General features: G+C 42.2%; 2 protein-coding genes across 12 annotated transcripts in view; one reads left to right on the top strand and one right to left on the bottom strand.

Moving 5' to 3' along the window:
- Nucleotides 1-15,279, top strand: part of STAG3 (stromal antigen 3) — a 58,187-nt gene extending 42,908 nt beyond the window's left edge. For 2 of the 4 annotated variants that reach the window (XM_015277701.4, XM_015277703.4), the window contains 11 exons: nucleotides 510-587; nucleotides 2,537-2,629; nucleotides 3,336-3,504; nucleotides 4,918-5,069; nucleotides 5,869-5,970; nucleotides 7,271-7,425; nucleotides 7,526-7,654; nucleotides 11,219-11,409; nucleotides 12,335-12,509; nucleotides 12,807-12,900; nucleotides 14,300-15,279. In XM_015277701.4, the coding sequence (XP_015133187.2) occupies nucleotides 510-587; nucleotides 2,537-2,629; nucleotides 3,336-3,504; nucleotides 4,918-5,069; nucleotides 5,869-5,970; nucleotides 7,271-7,425; nucleotides 7,526-7,654; nucleotides 11,219-11,409; nucleotides 12,335-12,509; nucleotides 12,807-12,900; nucleotides 14,300-14,308 (1,347 nt within the window). In that variant the 3' untranslated portion in view covers nucleotides 14,309-15,279. The other 2 variants (NM_001277835.2, XM_040699030.2) reach the window with 2 other exon arrangements.
- Nucleotides 15,280-16,573: 1,294 nt separating this feature from the next.
- PPP2R3B (protein phosphatase 2 regulatory subunit B''beta) overlaps nucleotides 16,574-22,231 on the bottom strand; it is a 50,152-nt gene continuing 44,494 nt past the window's right edge. For 5 of the 8 annotated variants that reach the window (XM_015277739.4, XM_004938451.5, XM_046906194.1 and 2 more), the window contains 3 exons: nucleotides 21,497-21,615; nucleotides 21,230-21,336; nucleotides 16,574-17,752 (listed from right to left, as the gene is read on the bottom strand). In XM_015277739.4, coding sequence (XP_015133225.1) covers nucleotides 17,608-17,752; nucleotides 21,230-21,336; nucleotides 21,497-21,615 — 371 coding nt within the window. In that variant the 3' untranslated portion in view covers nucleotides 16,574-17,607. The remainder of the gene's footprint in view (nucleotides 17,753-21,229; nucleotides 21,337-21,496; nucleotides 21,616-22,231) is intronic. The other 3 variants (XM_416866.8, XM_040661825.2, XM_046906197.1) reach the window with 1 other exon arrangement.

Here is a 22,231-nt window from a genome sequence, read left to right as displayed (position 1 = left end):
AGGTCTCTCTTCAGCCTCCTCTTCCCCAGTTCCTTCAGTCTCTCCTTGTAGGGCATATTCTCCAGGTCCTTCACCAGCCTTGTTGCCCTTCTTTGGACCTGCTCCAGCACCTCAATGTCCTTTCTGTACTGAGGTGCCCAAAACTCAAGACAGTACTCGAGGTGAGGCCTCACCAATGCCAAGTACAGGGGCAGGATGACTTCCCTAGTCCTGCTCACCACACCATTCCTGATACAAGCCAGGATGCCATTGGCCTTCTTGGGTACCTGGGCACACTGCTGGCTCGTATTCAGTCAACTGTCCATCAGTACACCAAGGTCCCTGCAACGAGCATTTTAGTAATTAAGTTTCTCAGTAGATAATGTTTACTAGTGTGTAAACCTGTTGAGTTTGTGTTGAAGATCTAGATATTCACAGTGCAGGAGTGGTTGTGCAAGCAGTAATCAGAATGCCATGCTTTTCACTGTCAACCCTTTCTTGTAAATAAATATATATGTTTTTATTTGCAGGTGATCCTGCCAGCTCTCCAGTGCACATATTTTTCTCTCCTGTGGCAACTAGCTGCAGCTGCAGAAAATTCTGCCAAGGTTGGCCTTTCCACATCATTTTGTGCTTCTAGAAATTGAAGATGCTTTTCTATTCTCAGATAGTCGGAAGGAGGCAAACTTTCTGAAGAACACAATTTATGCATTTTCTTGAGGAAACCAAACTGAGTTGGAGCATTCTCATTCTCTCTTCGCCACCCTCCTCTCCCTACCCTTCCTTTCCTTTCTCTCCCCACCTCTTTTCCTCTCCTCCTTTTCCTATTGTTTTTCCAAGTCCTTATGCCTTTTCAGTGTGCAAGAGAGTAAATGAACAACAGTACGCCTCTATTTTTACTGCAAAACATGTGCAGTGAATTCCTGGTGCTTAATGGAGATAAGGAACTTGTTCCACTGCCAAACGGTTTGTTGTTCTCTTCTTTTAAGCGACAAAGAATATTCAGTGAAAACTCCAGGAAGCTCTGTTGCTTTGCTTTATTTTTATTTTCTTGTTTTATTTATATATTATGAGACATATCACTATCTTCAAAATTTCAACCTAATTTCTTTATCGGTGAACTAGTTACCTTCCTACTTGGCTTTATAAAGTATCAAACACTGCCAGATACTTCAGAAGACATTCTAGTTTAAGACACACAGGGAGGAAGACTCTTTTTTACTTAGATTGATGCATACCTGTACGGTTTCTCCTGACTACACTGAGTCTTGCAGTTTCAGTTATTCTGTCCCCTTCCTTCTGGTGTTCGCTTGTGTACAGAACGGGACAGTGACAGGAGCATTTGTTTGGAGTGAGAAATGCTAGCTGGGAGGTTACCCGTGACTGATTTGGTGACTGATTCACTATCTATTCCTGTCCCATTCCATTCTTGAGTGGATGTCTGCATCTCACTGCTCTAATATGTTCTGCCTTCCAGTCCAGACACTATTAGCTTGCCTGATAATGGGGCAGGACAATTTTTAAGCTGGCCCTTTATTATGGGAGTAGATTTGGATTGGAAGCACAGTGTTACGGCCCACTCTGCAGGACCAAATCTGGTTATTGGCAGAGAGAGAAGTTCCAAGAGCAAAAAAGAATGTTTCCTGGGCAGCAGCCCCAGGACTGTTTCTTCCCTGTTCCTCCTCTAATGGTGTTAAGGCAGTGTTTTGCCTCCCCTTCTGTTCTTTCTTAGTAGGCTCTGGGATGGATCCCCTTTCTTATAAAGGTACAGTTGCATTGCATGAGATCCAGGCCTGATGTAAGGGCATTCCTCTTCTATTGATTGCTCAGAGCTCAGTGCAGTGCAGCAGCTGGGACCTGGTGAAGGATCATAAAGTCTTTTGTAGCTGTGGGCAAATCAAGTACACTGTCTTAAGTAGTAGAGGTATCTGTGAGTGCCAAAGTTAGCAGTGTAGTTAAACTGAGTTCCCTCAGAAGTCAGTAGAAGGAGAGAGAGGAGCAACTCCAGAAGGCAGCTCGTATGCTGGGTGTGGAAAGTTAGGTGGGATGGATTAGAGTTTGAGTGACTCCACTCCCGTCTGTGAAGTAGAAATCATTGTTGCTGTTTCATAAGGATAAGCTGAAGTACAGTCTGCATACCTTGTAGTTGCTTGGAAGGCTGTGTACGGGGATAAATGCTGTTAGAGCAACTAAATCTACAAGTGGAGAACCAAAGTTTGTGACTTCTTGAACACCTCATGCCTCAGCAAGTGTGGCAGATGCACACGTGCCACTATTTGTCACCTTTCTGCACCAGAGTGAGAGCAAAAAGTATGCATTTTTATGGACTGACTTTACATTTTGTTTTCAGGGATGATAACTAGAATAGAAGTTTTAAAATTCATAGCTGCTGCTTCTGTGAGATTTCATCTTCTTCCATAATGTCATCAGCTGTGCTTTACTAAATGAATAGTATTAGTGGAAATAAAAGTGCAATTGTTGTTTGTTCTGAAATTCTCTATTGAAACACAGTCTCTAAAATCTTTGCGTTTGTCACTTTTCCTACCTATGTTTTTAGAAGACTCTTTTGGCATTAAGAAGAGAGCTGAGGCGTTTCAGTGAGATTTGCATGTGCTTCCTCCGCCATAAGGAGAAAGATCTGAGAGAAAAGGTCTGTGTTGTAATATCACTCAACCGACATTTGTGCTCGGTCCTTCTTTCAAATGCCCTTCTTTCTTTTCATACCAGTATTTCCTTCTGATTTTTGATTTTTTTTTGTCTCTTGGCAGAGAAAAAACTCTTTAAAATAAACATCCCTCAGCTATTTATTTGAGACGAAAATTAAAGTTATGTTAATTAAAAAGCTACAGAAGTTTGTGCTTTAGTCAAACATAGCTACGTGTCTGCATGAGTCTGCTGAATTAAGGCCTGATTCTGAGTGACTCAGTTTGCCGTTTGATGATCACTTTTTTTCTGATTAGACCGATCACTACTGGTTGCTGCTATCATTGCTTTTAATGCCGTGCTGTGAATGTCACTTAAGAAATGAAACGTTTGGAGAAGTTACCCAATGATTCACATGTTAAAAAGAGAGATGTAGTGGTGTAATAGAGTACTTATTCCTTTCCAGGGGAGTTTGAAGATCTTTAGGTGGTGTTCATGTGTGGTATTTGTATATCCTGAGGTATGGGTTGGGAAGGGCTCAGCTGTGGCATTTTATCACAGGTTAGGGAAAAGAGAGATCTTTAGCTTGTGAGGAGCAAGTAGGGTAGAAACCAGATTTTGACCTGTTGTGTTTGTAGGAGATGCAAATGGGAGTTGGCATGAAAAGTAACGTGGTCTCTAAATCTTTCATTGGTTTTGTTTGCTTAATCCAGGCCTTCATGATTCTCTGTGACTGGCTGCTGATTTTGAGCCATCAAGATTCAAATAATAATGAAGAAGCAGTAGGACTTCTAGATTACCTTCCCAGCACGTCACTTCAGGAAAAGCTGCTTTTCTTTATCCAGGAACATGTTTTTGTGGAGGAAGACGAGGGAAGCAAAGGTTAGGCATCTTCATTGCTGATGAGAATCTACCATTTTTGCTGTTATTTGTTGGTTGCACTTAACATACCTGGAAAGGGGGCTTTTCTTTTGCTGGCCCCTTTATAATATTGTTCAATGGATGTAAATTAACTGATCTGTATCCAATGTGGATCAACCACAGGAAGTTACCGCCAATTCACTCCTATGTAATGCATCTATGGCTGGGAATGAGCGTTCAACTTTGGTGACAGAGGTGGCTGTCTCTATGGGAAGCCTTACAGTGTGTTACAGCACGACTCTGGCAATGCGTGGGCTCTTCCAAGCCATCAGAGTAAAGGAGTAGTGGATTTTGATGTGGGCAGTGTGGAGTGAGTTTTGGAAATAGCTGTGTGTTTGTTGCTCTTTTGCCTTTTGCAAACAGACTCAGATCCCAAAGTGAAGATGTTATGGTGAAAGCTGGTTTCTTTTGGGAGTGCTTTGAAAATTGGTTGTTAATTCGTGGTGATTTTGAGGCTGAGTTCACGTGTCAATTGTTGGAAAACCAAGCATCATCCTAGGATACGGAGTCAAACTCTTGTCCTTCAGCTGCTCACATGGAGTTCTGTGTTCAGTTTAGGCACCACAAGACTCCAGGTTGCAGTGAATATGCAAGAAGCGTTGGGCTAAAATTGCAGCAAGAGGGATGTTAGAAGAGAATCCTTAATGTTTGCAGAGCTGGCTACTGGTCCATTGTAGTTTTAACTCTAATTTGCAGGTACTTCTGATCAGTCACTAATGGTATGCATCAGAATCATAGATCGAAGACTGCAGCCTTTTGGCACTTGGTAGATTATATTCCCAGCAGTAAGGAGTGTATTGCAGCTCTCCTGCTGCAGAAGCTCACCCAAAACATTTCCGTAGTCATGCTGGAAGACACTTTAAGAGTATTCGCTTCCCACAGGTTGTCCAACAAGGAATTAACCCATGTTGCAGAGGCTTGATGAATTCATGGTGATGTGAGATTGCTTAAGTGTTGGTTTTCTAGTGTTTGTGTTATCCTAAGGAAAGCAAAACAAAGAACATGGTTGCAATACATCTGTTCTCTTCCACTTTTTGTATCTGTGCCTTTTATTTTGCAGTATGTTTGGTTCTGTTCTCTAGCTGTGAGCAGTGTTGTACAAGGAGATTCTGACTTGTGGAAATGAGAATCCCTATGAAGATCAGAGCAGAATGTGGTGCAAATAACTCGCTTTCGCTCTCATCGACTGCAAACTTTGAAGTGGAAATGAAAACCTGTGTTTTCTGACATACACAGAAATGAGCGTTAACATCTGTTGCTTAGCATGTTGGCTGAACAGCTGAGTCTGTGCTATTCAGATGAAAGTTGGTCATTAAAATTGAGCTACCTTGAATAAAGTAGTAGAACAAAGCTCCAGTGCTTTTGTTTCCCTAGGCCTGACAGAAGAGGAAGAGAGAAAGGACGAAAGCTGCAAACTTGACAACTTGCACAAAAAGCGGAGTCTTCTTGCGGCATATTGCAAGCTAATAGTGTATAATGTGGTGGAGATGACTGCAGCTGCTGAGATCTATAAGCATTATGTGAAGGTAATGTTTTATATAACGTTGCTTTCTTTTATCAGTGCATGCCAACGCTTGGAAGTGACTCCACTGTTTGTGAAAGATATGGGGTTAATAGTGCTATGGCTCAGAACCCTTGTGTAATCACAGAAGGGCTATAAAATCAGGCAAGATTGAAACAGACTCTCCTTTTTGCTCTGCAGAGGTCCATAACTGCAGACAAAGAACTGAAAGTTCAGTAGAGAGTGTATCTGTATGAACATCTGCTCCTTGGTTTCTCCAAAGGGGCCATTACAGAAAAGCAGATTGTGGCTAGGGAGTGTCTGACGCTGAAGTGATCAACATACTTCATACAGCTCACACAGTTCACATTCAGATGGCCTGGATTTCATGTGCTCAGGCAGCTGGTAGAGCTTTGGCCGCTCTGAGGTGTGTATCAGGAGGGCTAAGAGCAGCCCAGAGTGGGCTGCTGCCTTGAGAACTAACAGGACATTGGAAATACCTGCATATGGGTATTGATCTTCACTGAGCAAGCATTGGTTAGATGTTTAAAACTCTCTATTAATCTCCTGAGGAGGTTTTGTTCTTTTGTAACAACAATTGCAGTTTTTTACATTACTCCTAAAGGAGCATACCATTGTTATATGCATGAAATTGTAGTAAAGTCCAGTTTTGATTATTAATATTTTTTTAAGCTTGGGTGTTCTGATATTGGGAGTGTTTAATAAGCTTCTTGTGTGACATGAACACAGTTGTGTATTTTATGTATTCCCAGCACTGTGATAAGGAAATGATAATTCTCATTTGTTTTATTGCTGTTAAATAGACCTACAGTGATTTTGGAGACATAATTAAAGAAACCCTAAGCAGGACAAGGCATAGTAACAAAATTCAGAGTGCCAAAACACTGATTCTCTGTCTGCAGCAGGTAAGTTTATGATTAAAGCAAGAGGATAGGGGGATTCATACCAATGTCTTTTGCCTACCTTGCCAGAATTATTCAAATTAATCAGAAAGCCTCGTGGAAGAAATTGTTTCCTTGACTTGGTTTTCTTTTCATAGGTGTTTTTGTACGTCTTAAACTTTCAGATCATTGCACCTGTTATAAAATGTATATTTTTGCTTTGGCTTTAATCTTCAAAGGCATAGTGTGTTAAGATTGATGTAATCTTTGAGATTATGGAGTCTTTCTTGGGACATGGTAGACATCTCTTAACCCTAACAAAGGTTAAGGATATTATTCTGTTTTACTGACTACCTTAATTCCTACTGAATTTGAAGAGCTACATATGTGTTTGTGGCTGGTCAGCTCTAAGCTCCAGTACTGTCACTGTTTTTTCATGGAAGAGAGTGGGGCACAGCTCTTCTGAAGGGTTTTGCAGCTGCTGACCGATGAGACCAGTCAGCTATTTTAGCAGCTGCTTTTGCCAGCTTTGCCCATGACCAGAACTGCTACTAGCTTGGGGTCGTGCTGTAAGCCACAGAGCAGGCTCCTCCCAGGGGGTGCTGATACTTGAGCTTTGCTTATTTCACACGCATTGCCAGGGGCTTAGATCTATGAACCAGCCCATGAAATCTGATTCCAGATAAAGCTAAGCAGCATTTGGCTACATATATTCTGCTGACACAGTCGGGACTTTGTGTTTATGTATCACATAGGCAACAGACTGTTTCTGGCCTTTGCTTGACCTTGAAAGTTAACAGGTTGAATGGAACAAGCTATCTCCGTGTAGTATTGGGGGGAAAAAAACCCACAAACCAAAACGTAGAAATTGGACCTGAGACTTGCTTTTGACCCAGTCTCACTCTCAGAAATTGGTCCTTGCTGCCACCAAACTTGTGTGCTGTATCTGCATTCTGATACTCTGAAAACTCAGGCAAATAGTCCTCTTGGGCTTGATTCGGAAGACCCAACGACAGGAGATGGTGTTGGTGGGGCCCATCACCTTCAGGAGTTGATTCTCTTTATATACATGTATTTTTCTACCTGTTGTTTTGTACATTTGTGCTTACCTGTCAGACAGAGCAGCACTTTTTCCTGGTGCACCTGGAGTTCCTGGTGCTTGTTGCACTTGTGTACTATTGAAGTATATGACTTACCTGCTCTTTTGTAAAGCTTCTGTCTGTATAAGCTAAGCGTTGCTTGGCATGAATCTCTCTGTGTTCTCCTGAAGCTTTGTTTGGCTGTAGGATTACATGTGGTTGCTGATCTGGGACTTCTTTTGCAGCTGTTTCAGACACATGCAGAAAGCCAAGACAGCAGTAGTGGTGTGGACCTGTCTTCTGCTTCCTTCACAAATATGAAAGAACTTGCACGGCGATTTTCGCTCACATTTGGCTGGGACCAGCTGAAATCTAGAGAATCTGTTGCCATGATACACAAGTATGTACCACGTAGCATGGCTTCATCCATGACCACTGAGTTTGTTAGTTTTTTATACTATTACTCGATTTTTCACTCAATTTTTGTTTTCTTTTAATAGGGAAGGGATTGAATTTGCCTTTCAAGGAGCTACTGGAGCAGATGGAAAATGCTTGCCTCCTAACTTAAGCTTTCTGTTAATCATCAGTGAATTTTCCAATAAGCTGCTAAAGCCTGACAAAAGAGTAGTGTAAGTTAAGATCTCATACGCTGTCATGTGTAAGTTGTGTTTTGTCTGTCTGTGTCCGCGGGGTACTCGACCTTCAGTGATTCAGTGCTAGAGAAGTTGCTCAAGGCCTTTTCAGAGAACTTTTGAAATCAATTTGCCCTTGCAGCTCTCGGTTTTAGAGACGCTCACAGAATTTTATAGCAGCTTTTGTAGTACTTACTTTTGAAGGTGCAGTATCCATTCATGAACTCTTTCAGCCGTGGTTGTGGCCACATATGGCAGTTCTTCTGAGGGAAAGACAGTGGCAGAGATTTGCACGTTGCCAGTGGAGGGGCAAGAAGGCTTTTCTGAGAAATGAAGCAGAAAATATTGAGAATGAGGTAAAACCTGTATCGTTGCTTTGTAACAATCAAATTCCACAGGCTCAGGACTGAATCGCATGACTTCCGTGGAATGGAAATACACATGATTCTATTAGTATAGGAGATGTTTAAATTCGAGAATCTACTGTTTACAAGGAAACGGGCCCTGATCCAGCTGGCCTCCTTTGTTGTACATTGGCTTATGTATTTAAATTTAATATTATAAGAGTAGTATTATTATGTTGGTATCATGGGGCATAATGCATCTGAACAGAGGTGCCTTTGGCTGTCTTAACAGCAGTCATTTTTGGGAAGGAAGTAACTTCCTTTCTTTTGACCCTTGTCATTGCTTCTCTGGTCAGTGCTGCTTGTTTTGGATCTCTGCATTTCAGTCCTCTATTTACAAGGCACTCTAAGACCTCTTTCCAAATATATGGTAGGTATTTCCATTTTTCTGAGAGCACATTTGAAGACATGGGCGAGTAAGGTGGAGCATTAAGACACATCTGCCTTTTTGAATGTCTTAGTAAATGACTCCAGTGTTCACCTTGCTGAGTTCCATGTAACTTGTTTGTTCCTGTGTCGCTTTGTCTGAAATTGGAGGTTTCACTTCCTCTGGAGTCTTCAACAAGGTTTTACGTAACAAGCATCGGAAGTGGTAGACTGTTAAATTTTCTGTTGCTTTACATGACAAATAAAATTAATTACCGATCACCAGCTACCCAGACAACATATTTTTAAAATGTGTTTAAAACATAAAGTGTAGAAAGAGCAGAAAAATCTTTGGCATATATTGCTTACAAGCCTCTAAGTCTAAAGTGGGTAATCCATAGGCGGTGAGAACTTCCTTTTTGTTCATGCAGTTTTCCCAGAGAGTGTCTTTGAGATCAAAGACTAGAATTGGTTTTAGAGTTTCTCTCAGTCCACATTGCCTGGATTTGAAAGATCTCTGATCATCTGTGTGGTGCTACTTTGTGATCTACAATAAGTAGATTCCTGTTAACCCATCTTTGAAAAACGCTGTGATTTCATTTACCTCCAAGGAGTGCTATTTTCAATTTAACAAGGGGAAAACAATCCATTATTGATGTGGGCTACGTCCTTATTATTTCTTTTTTCCTATGGCTATATTTAACTTCTTGAGCAGTGGATATATTCCAGCAAGTATATCCCTGAACGTATTCTATACACTCAGGTATGTTTAGTTATTGAAAACTTCTGTGGGACATACAGAACCGAGCTGGGAACGCTCCCTCAGTTTTAGTTCTCACTGCCTCAGACTCACCCACCGCTGCTGGGAACAAATGGGAAACAATAAAATCACAAAGGGGGAAATTGGAATTTTATCCACAAATACATTCAGGCTATTTTTTTCTGGAGTAACGATTTCTATTCTGGGAGGCTTAAAGCGCCTTGCAGGGGCTGGAGATTATATTTCCACTTAGAAATATGTAGGTTTAGCTGCATCATAAATTACTGGATGGAATGTTTTGGGTCAACATTAACTTTTAGAAATAAACATCTGGTTACTTTCATTTTTATTATTAATCATAGGTTTGATGTCCAGGTTTGTATATTAACGTATGTGAGTGTACCTTTAACAGATGGGATGCAGAATATGGGCATTTGTTAGAAAGGAGAATATTTCAACACCAGCCACGTAAATGGATTTTAACCTCCTCCGCCTGTAATTGCCCAGGCTGTAGCCGTGAAATATCAGACTTGTCGCTCGGTCTGCGCCGCAAGACGCACGCAAGAAATGAGTTATTGAATAGCAAGCAGCATGAAGGGCCTGATTCCTGAATCAGTGGGAGCCTTTCCATTGACACGGATAGGAGTTGGATTAGACCCGAAAACAGTAGTTACAATACATGCTTGTTTGAAACCGACAAATTCCATTACCAGGGTTTCTTGATTCCTGGGGCCCCCACGGCCCATGACTCTAATTGTTTTGGAGTCAGCGCTTACCCTAACCTCCTCGCAGCACCAATTCTGTTTGTTTTTGCAAAGCAAATGAAATGTCTGATATTTTCCAGGCCACGCTCTTAATCAGAGGAAGAATAATGTACTGTACAGGCTGGTGTTAAAACTGTCACTGTTGGTATTTGCTAATGTGGGGTCTGTTTTAGCCACGCTGGGCTTGATTTCCAAGTGATGAGCTGTAGCTGAAATGTAGTGAATGTCCAGTTTCAGTCTGAGTCAGACTTTGGTTTTCTTTTCCTATTGTTATGATACAGAAATGGATCATCTTAGAATTGTAGAATGGCCTGGTTTGAAAAGGACCACAGTGATAGTTGAGTTTCAACCCCCCTGCTATGTGCAGGGTCGCCAACCACCAGACCAGGCTGCCCAGAGCCACATCCAGCCTGGCCTTGAATGCCTCCAGGGATGGGGCATCCACAGCCTCCTTGAGTCAGAAAGTCAGAAAGACTTTGTCAGGAATGTCCTGAGAAAGGACATTTTTTCAAAAAGAATGTTTGAAGGAGACCTCTTTGCTCCAGAAGAGGCGGTAGCTTGGCTATTATTCACCTGGGAGGAGGGCCAGCATCAGGTCTGTGGATTGACTCAGGCAGGAGGATTTGAAGCAGTGCTTTCTGCAGCCTGTTTGTTGTCTTGATTACAGAGGTGCCAACTGCTGTTTTCAGACACTTCAAATGTTATTGTGAACTGAAGAGAATTGGCTGGAGTTTGATATGATAGCACAGAGAAATGGGTTTTATTGGTTGTTCATTAAAAAAAAAAAAAGACTAAAGAGTCACTCCTGGCAAAAGTACCCCACTTCTTGACCTGCCATACTGTTGGATCACATCCATCACCTGAGATCTGCTGTGTGCTGCAGTCCTTGGGGCAGAAAAGGGCGGCCAGGAGCAGTGGTGTGCCCTCTCAGAGCCCTGCTCTGTTTGCGCTGCTCCTGGCAGCAGCAATTGGCAGAGACTTCATACATGGGAAGTTCTTTTTGGAGACTGATGCAGTTCTGTAATTCCTGGGAATCGAGTGTTGGCTCTAACGCTGTTGAAGGCATTTGCATTTTAAACATTCACATATTTCAGAGATGTCTGTGATTGTCAGAAATAAGGAAAGGGATGCTCTTTCTTTTTCTCCCTTGGCAGTTTTGTCTGGACCTTTGGACAGTGAAAGGAAAATACCTTCCTAGCAGTACCCTGCCTGGATATTGAGTGGAATAACACTGAATTTTCTTACACTTGTTGTTGTTTTGTTCTAGGTATGACTACTTACAGAGATATGTAGCAGAACCACTGCCTTGCAGCCGAGACAAATGGCAGCCATTGATTTTGTACAGAAACTCCTTGTTGGCAAATGAAGATGAGGAGAGCTCTGTCCTTGGCAGCTCGGGAGAATGGCCTCCCATGGGCACATCGAAGGCATTGTCTTTTAAAAGGAAATTATCGAACGGTATGAAAACTGACTGTTCTGAATTTGCTGGGACAGAATAAACACAGCTAAAACGCACTTCATGCTTTGCATTAGCAATACCACGTTTTGTTGGAAGTTGATGGACTTTCCAGTTGGCACTTTGGCTTTTGCCGTCAGCTTTGTTGTTGCTGAAGGTCTCTTTGTCACTGAATGGGAGAAGGTTGGTTGGCCTGGAGACCTTGCATGATAACTGTGCATTCTCTGTGCTGAGTGTCTGTGCCACTGGGACTTGGTTCATTGCTTTCAACTGTTAAGGGCATTACTGCTTCAGGCCCTGCAGGTGATTGCGAGAAGAGAGGTGTTTCCAGAATTTGATTCCCCAGATGATCTGGGCCGAATCATCCTCTGCTGAATTTCTGGGGAACCTCACCTTCTGAACTAGGATTCTGTTTCTATCCAAAGGAATTGTACTCAGGTGGGCTGCTCTCATCGACTTCCAGTCTGTAAAGAGAGATTTCCTGCATGCTTATGTTAGGGATTAATTAAGTGTAGTAAAGCCATAATGAAAACAATTGCCAGTAGAAGTGCTAAGTGCTTTGGATGTGTGTAGTTTTATGGGCCGGAAAGGGAATTTTCCAGAATGACCTTTAGTTTCTCTCATCCTTCCTCAGATTTTTTCAGTGGTCTGCCTTCAAAAAGCTTGTTCCTTTGTGTCCCAGAGGCCCTTCTCTCTTGAGGGTGACACAGACCCAGCGCTACTGATAGCACTTAAGACGGGGGCCACGATGAGAAATCTAAATTGCAAAAATGATGAGTGGGCAAATGAAATCAATGAATTCTTTACTCCAGATCTCCCCTTGAGCTTGGCCTCCGTTGCTCCCCAGCAGTGGGAGACGGTGCTGTCAGAAATGTCCATTGCGTGTCCTCCAAGGGTGAGGCTGAAGAATAGCTCACTCTCTTCCAGGGTCTTTGCCTGAAACCAGCCATACTGAAGCAGCAAGCCAAGAAGCAGCCTTAGAGCGTGCTTCCCAGCTTACCTCTGTAGCAGGGAGAAGCAGAAAGAGGCTGAAATCTCAAGAGAAGCACTTGAAGGAACATTTGCCATTGCATTGTCCAGGAGGGCTGCAGAGGAGACGCAGGTGAGATTTTTATGTCTTAGAAGCTCCTTCATTTGTCCTAGCATTGATAGCTGGAGTTTCTCTAACTGCCTCTCCTTCAGTTTTTTGTAATGCTTCTGTGGGCAAAGGGTGCAGACCGTGTGTCCTTTGGCTTGCGTGGTTTGTTTCTTCAGACCAAGTTCGACATTTGCTCCTTTGGCCCGATTGTCCCCTGATGTCACAGAGCTGCCTTAATCAAATCTGTGCAATGTGAAATCTCTCTTAAAGTGTTTCTTAAGATGTAGCTTCTTCTTTTTTTTTTTTTTTCTCCCACCCCAGCAAAGATGAGATTAAGACGGAAGATGTCTCAGTGCAGGGACAAGCAGAAGACACAAGTGAAGATGTTGATGTTGATGTGGTTGGTGCAGACCAGGTAATTTCAGATTGTGTTTTCCCAGTGCTGCATGCAGCTGTATGTGGGGTGGGTGAAGATGAGTTCAGAACCTTGTGAGAGCCCTCCTTGTGAGCTCTCGTGCTCATCTTATGGCCCCTCACAGGCTGAGAAAAAGGGGTTATCCCCTCTTCCCTTCCTGTTGTATCCGAGGTATCCTTCTTTCAGGACATCTATTTATGTTTCTCAGGCAATTGGTACTGCAGCATGTGGACACCCTTAGGCACTCTGAAGACCAGCTTGGTGGGATTATGAGGAAGACCCAGTTTCCTTTTCCCATATTGTGAAGCTCTTAAATTAGGAGCCCTTTGCTGCAGTGCTTCCTATTACTGACACCTTGCAGAGATGCTATTGCTGTAGGCCTGTAAGAAATGATAGCTGTTTCAGAAATTGTGTTTGCATTGTGCTTTTCAGATAAAGAAAAAAACAAAAACTTGGAAGGTGTCTGATCAGTCAGCCCGGGGCTGTCCCTTGCTTCTTACCCTTTTCCATTTGGGGCTGTGAGGGAGACTAAATTGTCCCCAAACCAGCTGAGGATTTAAAGGGAAGCACTCAAGTGTTGTGGGCTCAGAGTGGCAGCCAGGGTAGCCTGGAGTTTATCTTGAGGGCACTGTGCCTCTGGGATCAGGTGGGAGAGTGTAGCCATACTATAGCTGCCTGGCTGGGTTTCAGCTTAGCTGAGGAATGAGTATTTGGGGCAGTGAAGGACGTGGAAGGGTGGAGTGCATGGACTCAAATAGGCTGTTGTACACCGTGGGTCTTGCAGCAGTGACTGGAATGAAGGGGAGAAAAAAGTGAGGGCACAAGGCTGCTTGGGCTGCAGCTGGTCACTGCCCTTCCTTCCTTTGAAGGTTTGCTGTGCCAGCCATTTGCAAGGGCTGAGCATTTCCTTCAGGTTTTTTTCTCTTGTGTTTCCGTCTGCTCTCTGAACGTTTGATACAGTGCAAATACAGCGTTTCACTGACAGTTTCTGGTAGTGACTCAGGTAAGCCCTTGATTTCTGGTGGCTACCTGGGGTCTAACAAATAGCTGCATTCAAAGCCCTTGGCTGATTGTTTACCTTTTAAGTGAGGTGTTCTTAAGTTAATGATTTCGTCTCGTATCTGAGTAGTGGACTGACTGACTTTTACGTTTTCTTCCAGTTGTAGGCTTTGCTCAAATGTAAAATATTCGCTTAGACAATGGGCCTGGAGTAGATATATAGATTATATAGATAACAAAAGAAATTAATTATAGCAGTGGACCAGATGCTTTCTGAGAGCCAGCCATGGCCTCATCACTAAATGTTTGGAAGCTTTGTCTTTATTCTCATTCTTTATGTGCTCCTGTGTGATGCGTTCTTGATAATGTGAGACTGACTTTTTTCCTTCTTCTGGTATAGGACAATTAACGAACTGAGGGGAGGAGGAGAAGCGAAGAACATGGTACCATTTCTTTCTTCAAATGGTTGAACTGAACAATGTGGTTGCGGCGGCATCAAGCAAGGCAGCAGATGTGTGTCAGGTCAAGTCCCCCCTGTAGGCACCCACCCTGTACCAGTTTCTGGCACTGCGGTTGAATTCTCCGCACTGCTGGTTATGGGGATTCCTGGTGTGATGGGTGGTGTGCTTCAAGGGTGGGAGAGCTGTGAACGTCATTACTCAACTTCAACCTCAACTTCTGTGTGGTCTTGGAAGAAATTCCAACCCAAGTATTGGAATCAGGGTACTAACATACTCTGACTTGAAGACTCTGCCCCAGCTCTGATTTGAGCACGCTTGTCTCATCTGCTTTAGTGTTCTGCTGGATGCACTCCTTACCTTCTAGGTGCCCAAGATGGATGGATATGGATATGCGTGCATCTCCTTGTACACAGTCACAGCACAGGGAGAAAGGAGCCTGCAGGGTGATGCCAGGTGTCTTGGATCCAATCATCTGAGAGCATTCCTGAATGCCAGCACTCACAGAAGTGGCGTTCGTTGCTTGTGGGGATGAGGGCGTGTGCCCAAGAGACTTGAATCAAGACTTGTAGCAACAAAGAAAACAACAGCGGACCAGCTGAGTATTTTCCTCTGGAATAAATTCTCCATATGCTGTAATCATGCGGTATTTACTTGGAAAATGGAAAGCGTGAAAAGACAATGTAAATAGGCTGTAAATACGACCATTTGCCATCATGTTTCCATTAAGAGTTTGGAAATGATCTTCACACAGGAGTTGTTCGAAGGGAGGAGGCTGGGGATTTGTTTGCTGCTTTGCTGCTGCGTGGAACTGTGTGCTGCATTAATCCATCAGCTTTGTTATTTTTTTTTTATATATATATACTCTATATATATATTTTGGATTGTAACTGTGTAAAATAAACCACATTAACCATTGCTATTCATGGGTACTGCAGGTGCAAGTGCTATTCCCACACTAGTTCTGGAGAAAGAAAGAACTGCAAGCTGAGAGTTACCAGCCCCGCTCAGAGCTGAAACCAAGTAGAAGAACATGTGTATGTCACTCAGAGCCTCAAAGAAAATCCAGAGCTGCCCTGATCAGTAGTATTGTTACTGACTGCTCCGTAATACCAATTCTCCTCCCAGCTCAACTTGTTTGCAGTTCCCCTGTGCCTCAGTCACTGCTTCCCCCATACCTGCCCTGCCTTCCTATAAATAAAGTGGTGGTGACGTTTCCCTCATGCATCTAGATTTGTAGCTCTAGGCCTAATCACTGTGCACAGCTACAGTAGGAACACAGAGCTTGCACCACATCAAGCAGGGAAACGCTCTGAAAGTCAAGTCATGTAAAAACGTACTTGGAATAGCAATATTCCATCTGCGGAAGGTGCAACAATCTTTCTAGTTTTGGGTACTGCAAGAAAAGGCATTTCTACTGTAACACCATGACTTGCTCCATTAGACTGCTAGGAAAACAGGAGACCGGATAGCAAGAGTGTAATTGAGAGCAAGGGTTAAGAGGCAATTCATTAACTGCAAAGTAGCAGTAATAGCTACAGTGCTACAGCCTCTGCCCAGAAAACAGGAGAAGTGTGGTAAGAGAGGCCTTTGCTGTAGGTGCCCGTGGACAAGCGTTGGTAAGAAACTGGCTTCCAGCTGAGGGATTTCACGTGGAGCAAAGCAGAATGCCACAACCCACTGAACAGCAATGCAAGTTCAGGATTATCTTCTAAAAGAGCCTCATCCTTCCTCATGGCACCTTTAGGGAGCAGAGCTTAAACCCTTTGTCTATTGTTCTTTACTGTTTTAAACCCCCAAATGACAGGGGTGTAGCAAAAGGAAAGCATCTATCAAACATTTTGAGAAATCTATTCTATGAAGATTGGAATAGTAGACCACAGCTTTATTTTTTAAAACTCCTTGGAGCAGTGTTTAAATGAGTTGCAGTGCCCTGGGTCAGGCTGACTGCAGGCGGGAGCGATTGCTTTCATTACTGAAGCTGCCCAGGGCTGTAGAGCTCTGGCTGAGGGCATGTGATGAGCAGAGCAGATCCCTGTCCCACGTCCAGCTGTTCAGCATCACCCCTGAAAAAGGCTGCTGGAGCCTGACCGCTCCGAATATGCAGCTCAGTGTAATTATCTAACCAGACTACATATATTTGTAACCCATAATACCTTAAATGGTTCTTTAATAGGAAGTTAATTGTATGTAGTACATAACGTTAATTAGAACCGTTACGTTACACGTATGAAAATCTTTATTTGCAAATACAAACATGATTTTAAAACATTTTAAACAGATCTACACTGCAACCAAAAAATAACTTACATCTTTCTGTCCATTTTTTTTTCCCAACAAAATCTGCTTAACAGTGAGGCGACAATTTCAAGCTGCTGTGACACTGAATGAATATCCATGGAATGTGTCAATAGCAAACAACTGAAGGGGAGGACAGACAAAAGCACTGAATGCCCACAACAAATTAGTGCACATCACTGATCAAGTAACATTTATACAAAGGATTTTTAAAAAATTGGTTCCTTCTACAAGAATTCGACACGCTCATTTTGGATCAAGTATGAACACAAACAGACTTCACTATTAAATCGTCTTTTTATAATGAACGCCAATGAAAACACTGAAGTTTAAAAGGCCACGCAAAGTTAGAGCTGGGGCAGATAAGGACTACGCGGAGAAGAGAAGCGACTCGTTTCTGGCGTTAGTTTTCCTCATGCACCAAAATGCTCAGCTTGTCCAGTGAAACTATCTGTAAGAAAGAGACGAATCCTGTGCTCACAGTAACGTCTCTTCCTTGGCAAGGCAAAAAAGCCCTAGAACCTGTATGAGCATAGACGCATTGCCAGCCAGGTATGCATCGTCTCCTCACCTCCCGTAGCAGTACAGGAATACCTATTTACATAAGGGAGGGAGATGGTCAGTGCACCACACGTCAACTTAGAACTACGTAGTTCTTTTAAAAACAGTAGATTTAAGTCAAATAGTGTTATTCTTCCGAGAAGGAATTATGCAACATCTGTAAATAAATACTTTAATCTATTTTACAAACTATAGACTATTGAATAAATACAAAAAGTTTCGTCATTCCATACAAATGCATTTCTTTTATGTAAAAGGTAGTCTGGTGATTAAATACTTTTAGCACAAAACTAAGCTGAGTTCCTGGAACCAAAACCCACTGAAACATACAGGTGTGTAGCAGACCTGCTGCAGACTGTCCCTTCTCTTCTGCAAGTGGTGACTGCAACCGCTACTCAAAGTCCTCTTCATAGTCATATTCATCCAAGTCTACATCAGCCAGATGGGAAGGCATTTCAAAGAACGGTCTTTTTTCCATTTGATACTTCAGGACGTTGGCCTTCTGATGGTCTACAGGATTCAGTTCAGCTTCATACCTACAAACAGGTGACAAAGTTTGGATATGCTGGGAAGTGCCTAACGAAGCAGGCATGAGTACAAGGAAGTGAGAGCAAACAAGAAGCAGGAGAGCAAAAGCTGACTGTTTACCGATAACCACCTGCTGATCATGAAAATGATCTGGTGGATAACAAAGCGTGTAACTAATGTCACTGAATGCTGCCACTGGAAAAAGATCTGCTTCAACACTGTTTAGGGATGTCTGATCAAAGAATGGACCATTTCCTGGGCTAGGCCAACTACAGTTCATGCGCATCTCCCCAAGTGCTACTAAATCTCAGCTCAGCATGGGATTACTTCCATCTACTCCACAAGATTAGGCAACAAACAAGCTTTAGACACTGCAGTACCTGTCCAGCACGAAACCTTTGATACTTGTCATGTTCTTCAAATCTGACTTATAATGGTATTACGTGGTGATACGGAGAAGCATTCTTTCAGAGAATGGCACAGGGCAAATAAGTGTTAAACACTAAGAAATCCATCATGAACACTGACAGAGAGTAGAATCAGAATCACAGAATTGCTCAGGTTGGAAAAGACCTTAAAGATCATCGAGTCCAACCACAACCTAACCATACTACCCTAAAGAGTAGCAAGAACATCAGAGGCAGGAGGAGAGAAACGCTTTCACTTGTGAATGTGATTCCACTGAATAGCTTCCTAGACAAATCTATTAACCCAGCCCCAGTAACATTCCGGGTAAATCTAACACTTTGTGATAACATCAGCTAAAGATTAGGTTGAGTAAAAAACAGTTCTCGAGTCACCCCCTCCCTTTAAAAAATACTATTTTGCCCTTCCCAAGACTGTTAAAACCTTCAAAATAGGAAACAAAACTCACCTTAAGAGTTGCTTTACTGAATTAATGCATTTGAAGAAAAAAAAAAAGGGGGTTGGAAAATACATATATAATACCAAAATGATCATGTTGACATGCAACCCTTTAATTTATAGTCTTCTATACTAATTCCATCTTTCTGAGGACTTTTTAAAATAAATGCTAACATCTCAAGCATACCTTTTAAATTTGTCGATTGTGTAGCAATACAGAGAGATGACAACAGCTTTTCCAGTCATCAAAAATAAAGGACAGCACAGATACTATTTGTAGGCTCTGCCTGTCCTGTACTCAGAACATTGTTATTCAAACACCGTCAGACCAAATGCAAATCCCCCATCTCTTTCTGAGCTCGTTCTTTCTTCACGGAATACAACTTTTACTCCTTTCCAAGATACCAAAGAAATTTAAAAATGCTCTCCCCTTTTCACATATTATACAATCACAGAATGCCTTGGGTTGGAGGGGACCTTAAACATGACCTGGTTCCAACCCCCTGCTGCAGGCAGGGACACCTTCCACTGCTGCCCAGGGCCCCATCCAACCTGGCCTTGAACACTTTGAGGGATGGGGCATCCACATTCTCTGGGCAGCCTGTACCAGTGCCAGAATTTCTTCCTAACATCTAATATAAACCTACCCTCTTCTAGTTTAACACTGTCACCCCTTGCCCTATCACTACAATCCTTGTTAAAATGTTCCTCCCCAACTTTATTGTGGGCTCCCCTTGAAGGTACTGGGAAGCTGCTTTAAGGTTTCCCCAGAGCCTACTCTTCCCCAGGCTCAACAAGCCCAGCTCCCTCAACCTTTCCTCATAGGAGGGGTGCCCTCTGATCATCTCTGTGGCCCTGCTCCGGACCTGCACCAACAGCTCCATGTCTTTCCTGTGTTGGGACCCTCAGAGCTGAAAGCAGATGGGGTCTCATGAGGGCAGAGGGTAGGGAAGGAGAATCACCTCCCTCTCCCTGCTGGCCACACTTCTTTTGATGCAGTCCAAGCAAGATACAGCTGGTTTTCTGGGCTGTGAGGGCACCACATTTCTGCCTTATATTGAGTTTTCCTTCCACCAATACCACTAAGTCTTTTTCTGAAGAGATATTCTCATTCTACTCATCACCTAGCCTCTGTCTGTGTTTGGGATTGCCCCAGCCTAGAGCAGGGCCTTCCTTGCACCTGTTCTTGTAGAACTCGATAAGGTTTGCACAAGTCCAAGTCTTAAGCATATCAGTCCCTCTGGATGGCATCCCTTCCCTCCACCATGTTGACTACACCACAAAACTTGGCTTTGTCCACAGACGTGCTGAGTTTGCACTCAATCCCACAGTCCGTGTCAACAGTGATGATATTAAACAGCACCAATCTCAACATGGACTATTCAGAGCCATCACTCATTATCAGAGCACTTAAATGACTACTTCTCACAGGATTAGAAAGTTTATGCCTCCCAGTACAGAGTTTTTAATAAAAATATAACCACACAGCTACAACACTTTTAAAATGAACCTTCCCCATGCCATTCTAAAGCTTGTGTAGATCACACATCTAGATTTCCAGATTTGTGTGTACCACTCCCAGACTTCAGATTAGCTGTGTTAATGTGCTGAAATCTTTATGTTGCCTAACCTGCAGCAAAACAAAGCGTCAGTAATTTTTTTGGCTTCTTGTTGTTACAGCTTGTTGCTGTAATATTTGTCAATTCCTGGGAAGATTCCAGAAGGAGTTAGGATCTTCTCCACGTTGAAGAGGATGGACGATAATTCCCTCCTTCCCCCTTTTTTTGCAAAAATTTCTCAAGAAAGCAAGTCTTTTTAAGATATTATGTTCATGTTTTACAGCAGTATCCTAAATATTAAGCTAGCAATTCTCTCAATCCATGGAAAGAATCAAAGACATTTAAAAAAAAAAGATTCTTGTCTGGCTGATGTTCTTGCTCATCTGATGTAGGAAATACAGGAAAACTTGTTTTCTCTAGACAGGCCCATCAACTTAAAGCCTAAACCAAGTTAAATTTGTACTTATTTTGCTTATCTTTTTACGTAATGAAAATGATAAATTACAAATTCAGGATTCTGGAAGCTGAACTTCAATGCTCCCCAGAAAGATGTGAAAACCTGACACCAAGTATAGTATGATTTGATTCCAAGAGGTTCTGGCAGTTGCATCGCGAAAGTCAAGATAATACTTGCTATATCTGAATCACTTGTTATTTACTCTTACAGAAGAGTGAGGAAATACTTATAAGTTGATATAATCCTGGAGTTCAGAACTGAGACCTTTTTTCCCCCCTCAAAAGCTCTTAATGGTGCTGTTTGTTCACTTAACAAAAAGCTAGGAAAATTAATCATCGTATTTTATTTGGTTATGAAGCTGTTTAAAATCTTTCCTCCCAAAATTTGAAGTGGGACCTTGTCTTTGACAAAGCCATGAGTATCATCACAAATTGCCAGAGAATATTTCATCCTAGATAAAAGGAAGGTCTTTCCTCCATCACTGAGCACATGGCTAAACATGAGCAACGACATTACTCTAGAAAAATAGCATGAATGATAGTAGTGACGGTGAGGCTTTCCAACAGTAGAAAGGCCATGTACCAGCTATTTTGCTACATTCTTACCCATCATTCCACTGGTCACTTGCTGCCTCTTCTGCTACCAAGATGTCATACTCTTCAGCAGCATACTTCTCCCAGTCAGAGACCTCTGGACTTTCACCTTCACTATCCTAAGGAACCACATTGCAAGTTACACAAAATTATAATAATAATCCTATTATCATTATTACATGATAATTATAATGATTATAATGATAATTATATTAATGATTAAGTGCATGTAGCTAAAAAGATTATTTATTATTATTTATTTTACAGCTTCGTACTCACCCGCAAAATAGAAAATTGATCCTTCTGTTCATGGTCGAGGTATTTTTCAATGTTGAAAAAGGTATCAAAAAACACATTTGTCAACTTACATCTCTTTAAATCATGCAGAGTAATTTTTCCTGTACACAAGAGATAAGATAGGATAATCACAGCTTTAAATTTCTCCAAAAAGGAGAAATGTTACTCAAAAGTTAAATTATCATTATGCTTAAGAACATTTGCTACTGATGCTCAACACAATAGGAGGTCTGAATAGATGAAATATGTAACTAAAGTATTTCAGATATTTTCCTTTGCTTTAACCATTATCCTGCTTCTTTCAATATATTGGAGTGAGACGCAATCTAGGACACCTAGATTTAAAAAAACCATTCAAGCTAATTGTCTAAGATTCCTCACGAGAGGGATGCCTCCAGTAAGCTAGTCATTCCTTGCCAAGAAGTGTTTGGGCAGCAGGTAGGAATCTCCTCTTGCAGCATCCCTCTCTCTTCCCTCTCTGACAATGGCTCCCCTTTCTTTTTGCCTAAATTATTCTGCACCGCACAAGTGAAAGTAATCCATCTCACTGAGCTCCTTCAGCTCTCACTTGGATAAGAATTTCTATTTGACCTGAACAATTCAAGTGTGTATTTTAGACCTGAGAGTGTGACTGTGCTTCATGCAAATGAGCTTTTTATGGAGAGTAGTTTGTCTTATTTGTCCAGCTTGACCAGTATCTATTGCTTGAGCGATAGG

This window comes from Gallus gallus, chromosome 1, assembly GCF_016699485.2.
Source record: "Gallus gallus isolate bGalGal1 chromosome 1, bGalGal1.mat.broiler.GRCg7b, whole genome shotgun sequence".
Lineage (NCBI taxonomy): Eukaryota > Metazoa > Chordata > Aves > Galliformes > Phasianidae > Gallus > Gallus gallus.
Note: the sequence above shows the minus strand (reverse complement) of the source record. Positions and strands in the feature narration are given on the sequence as shown.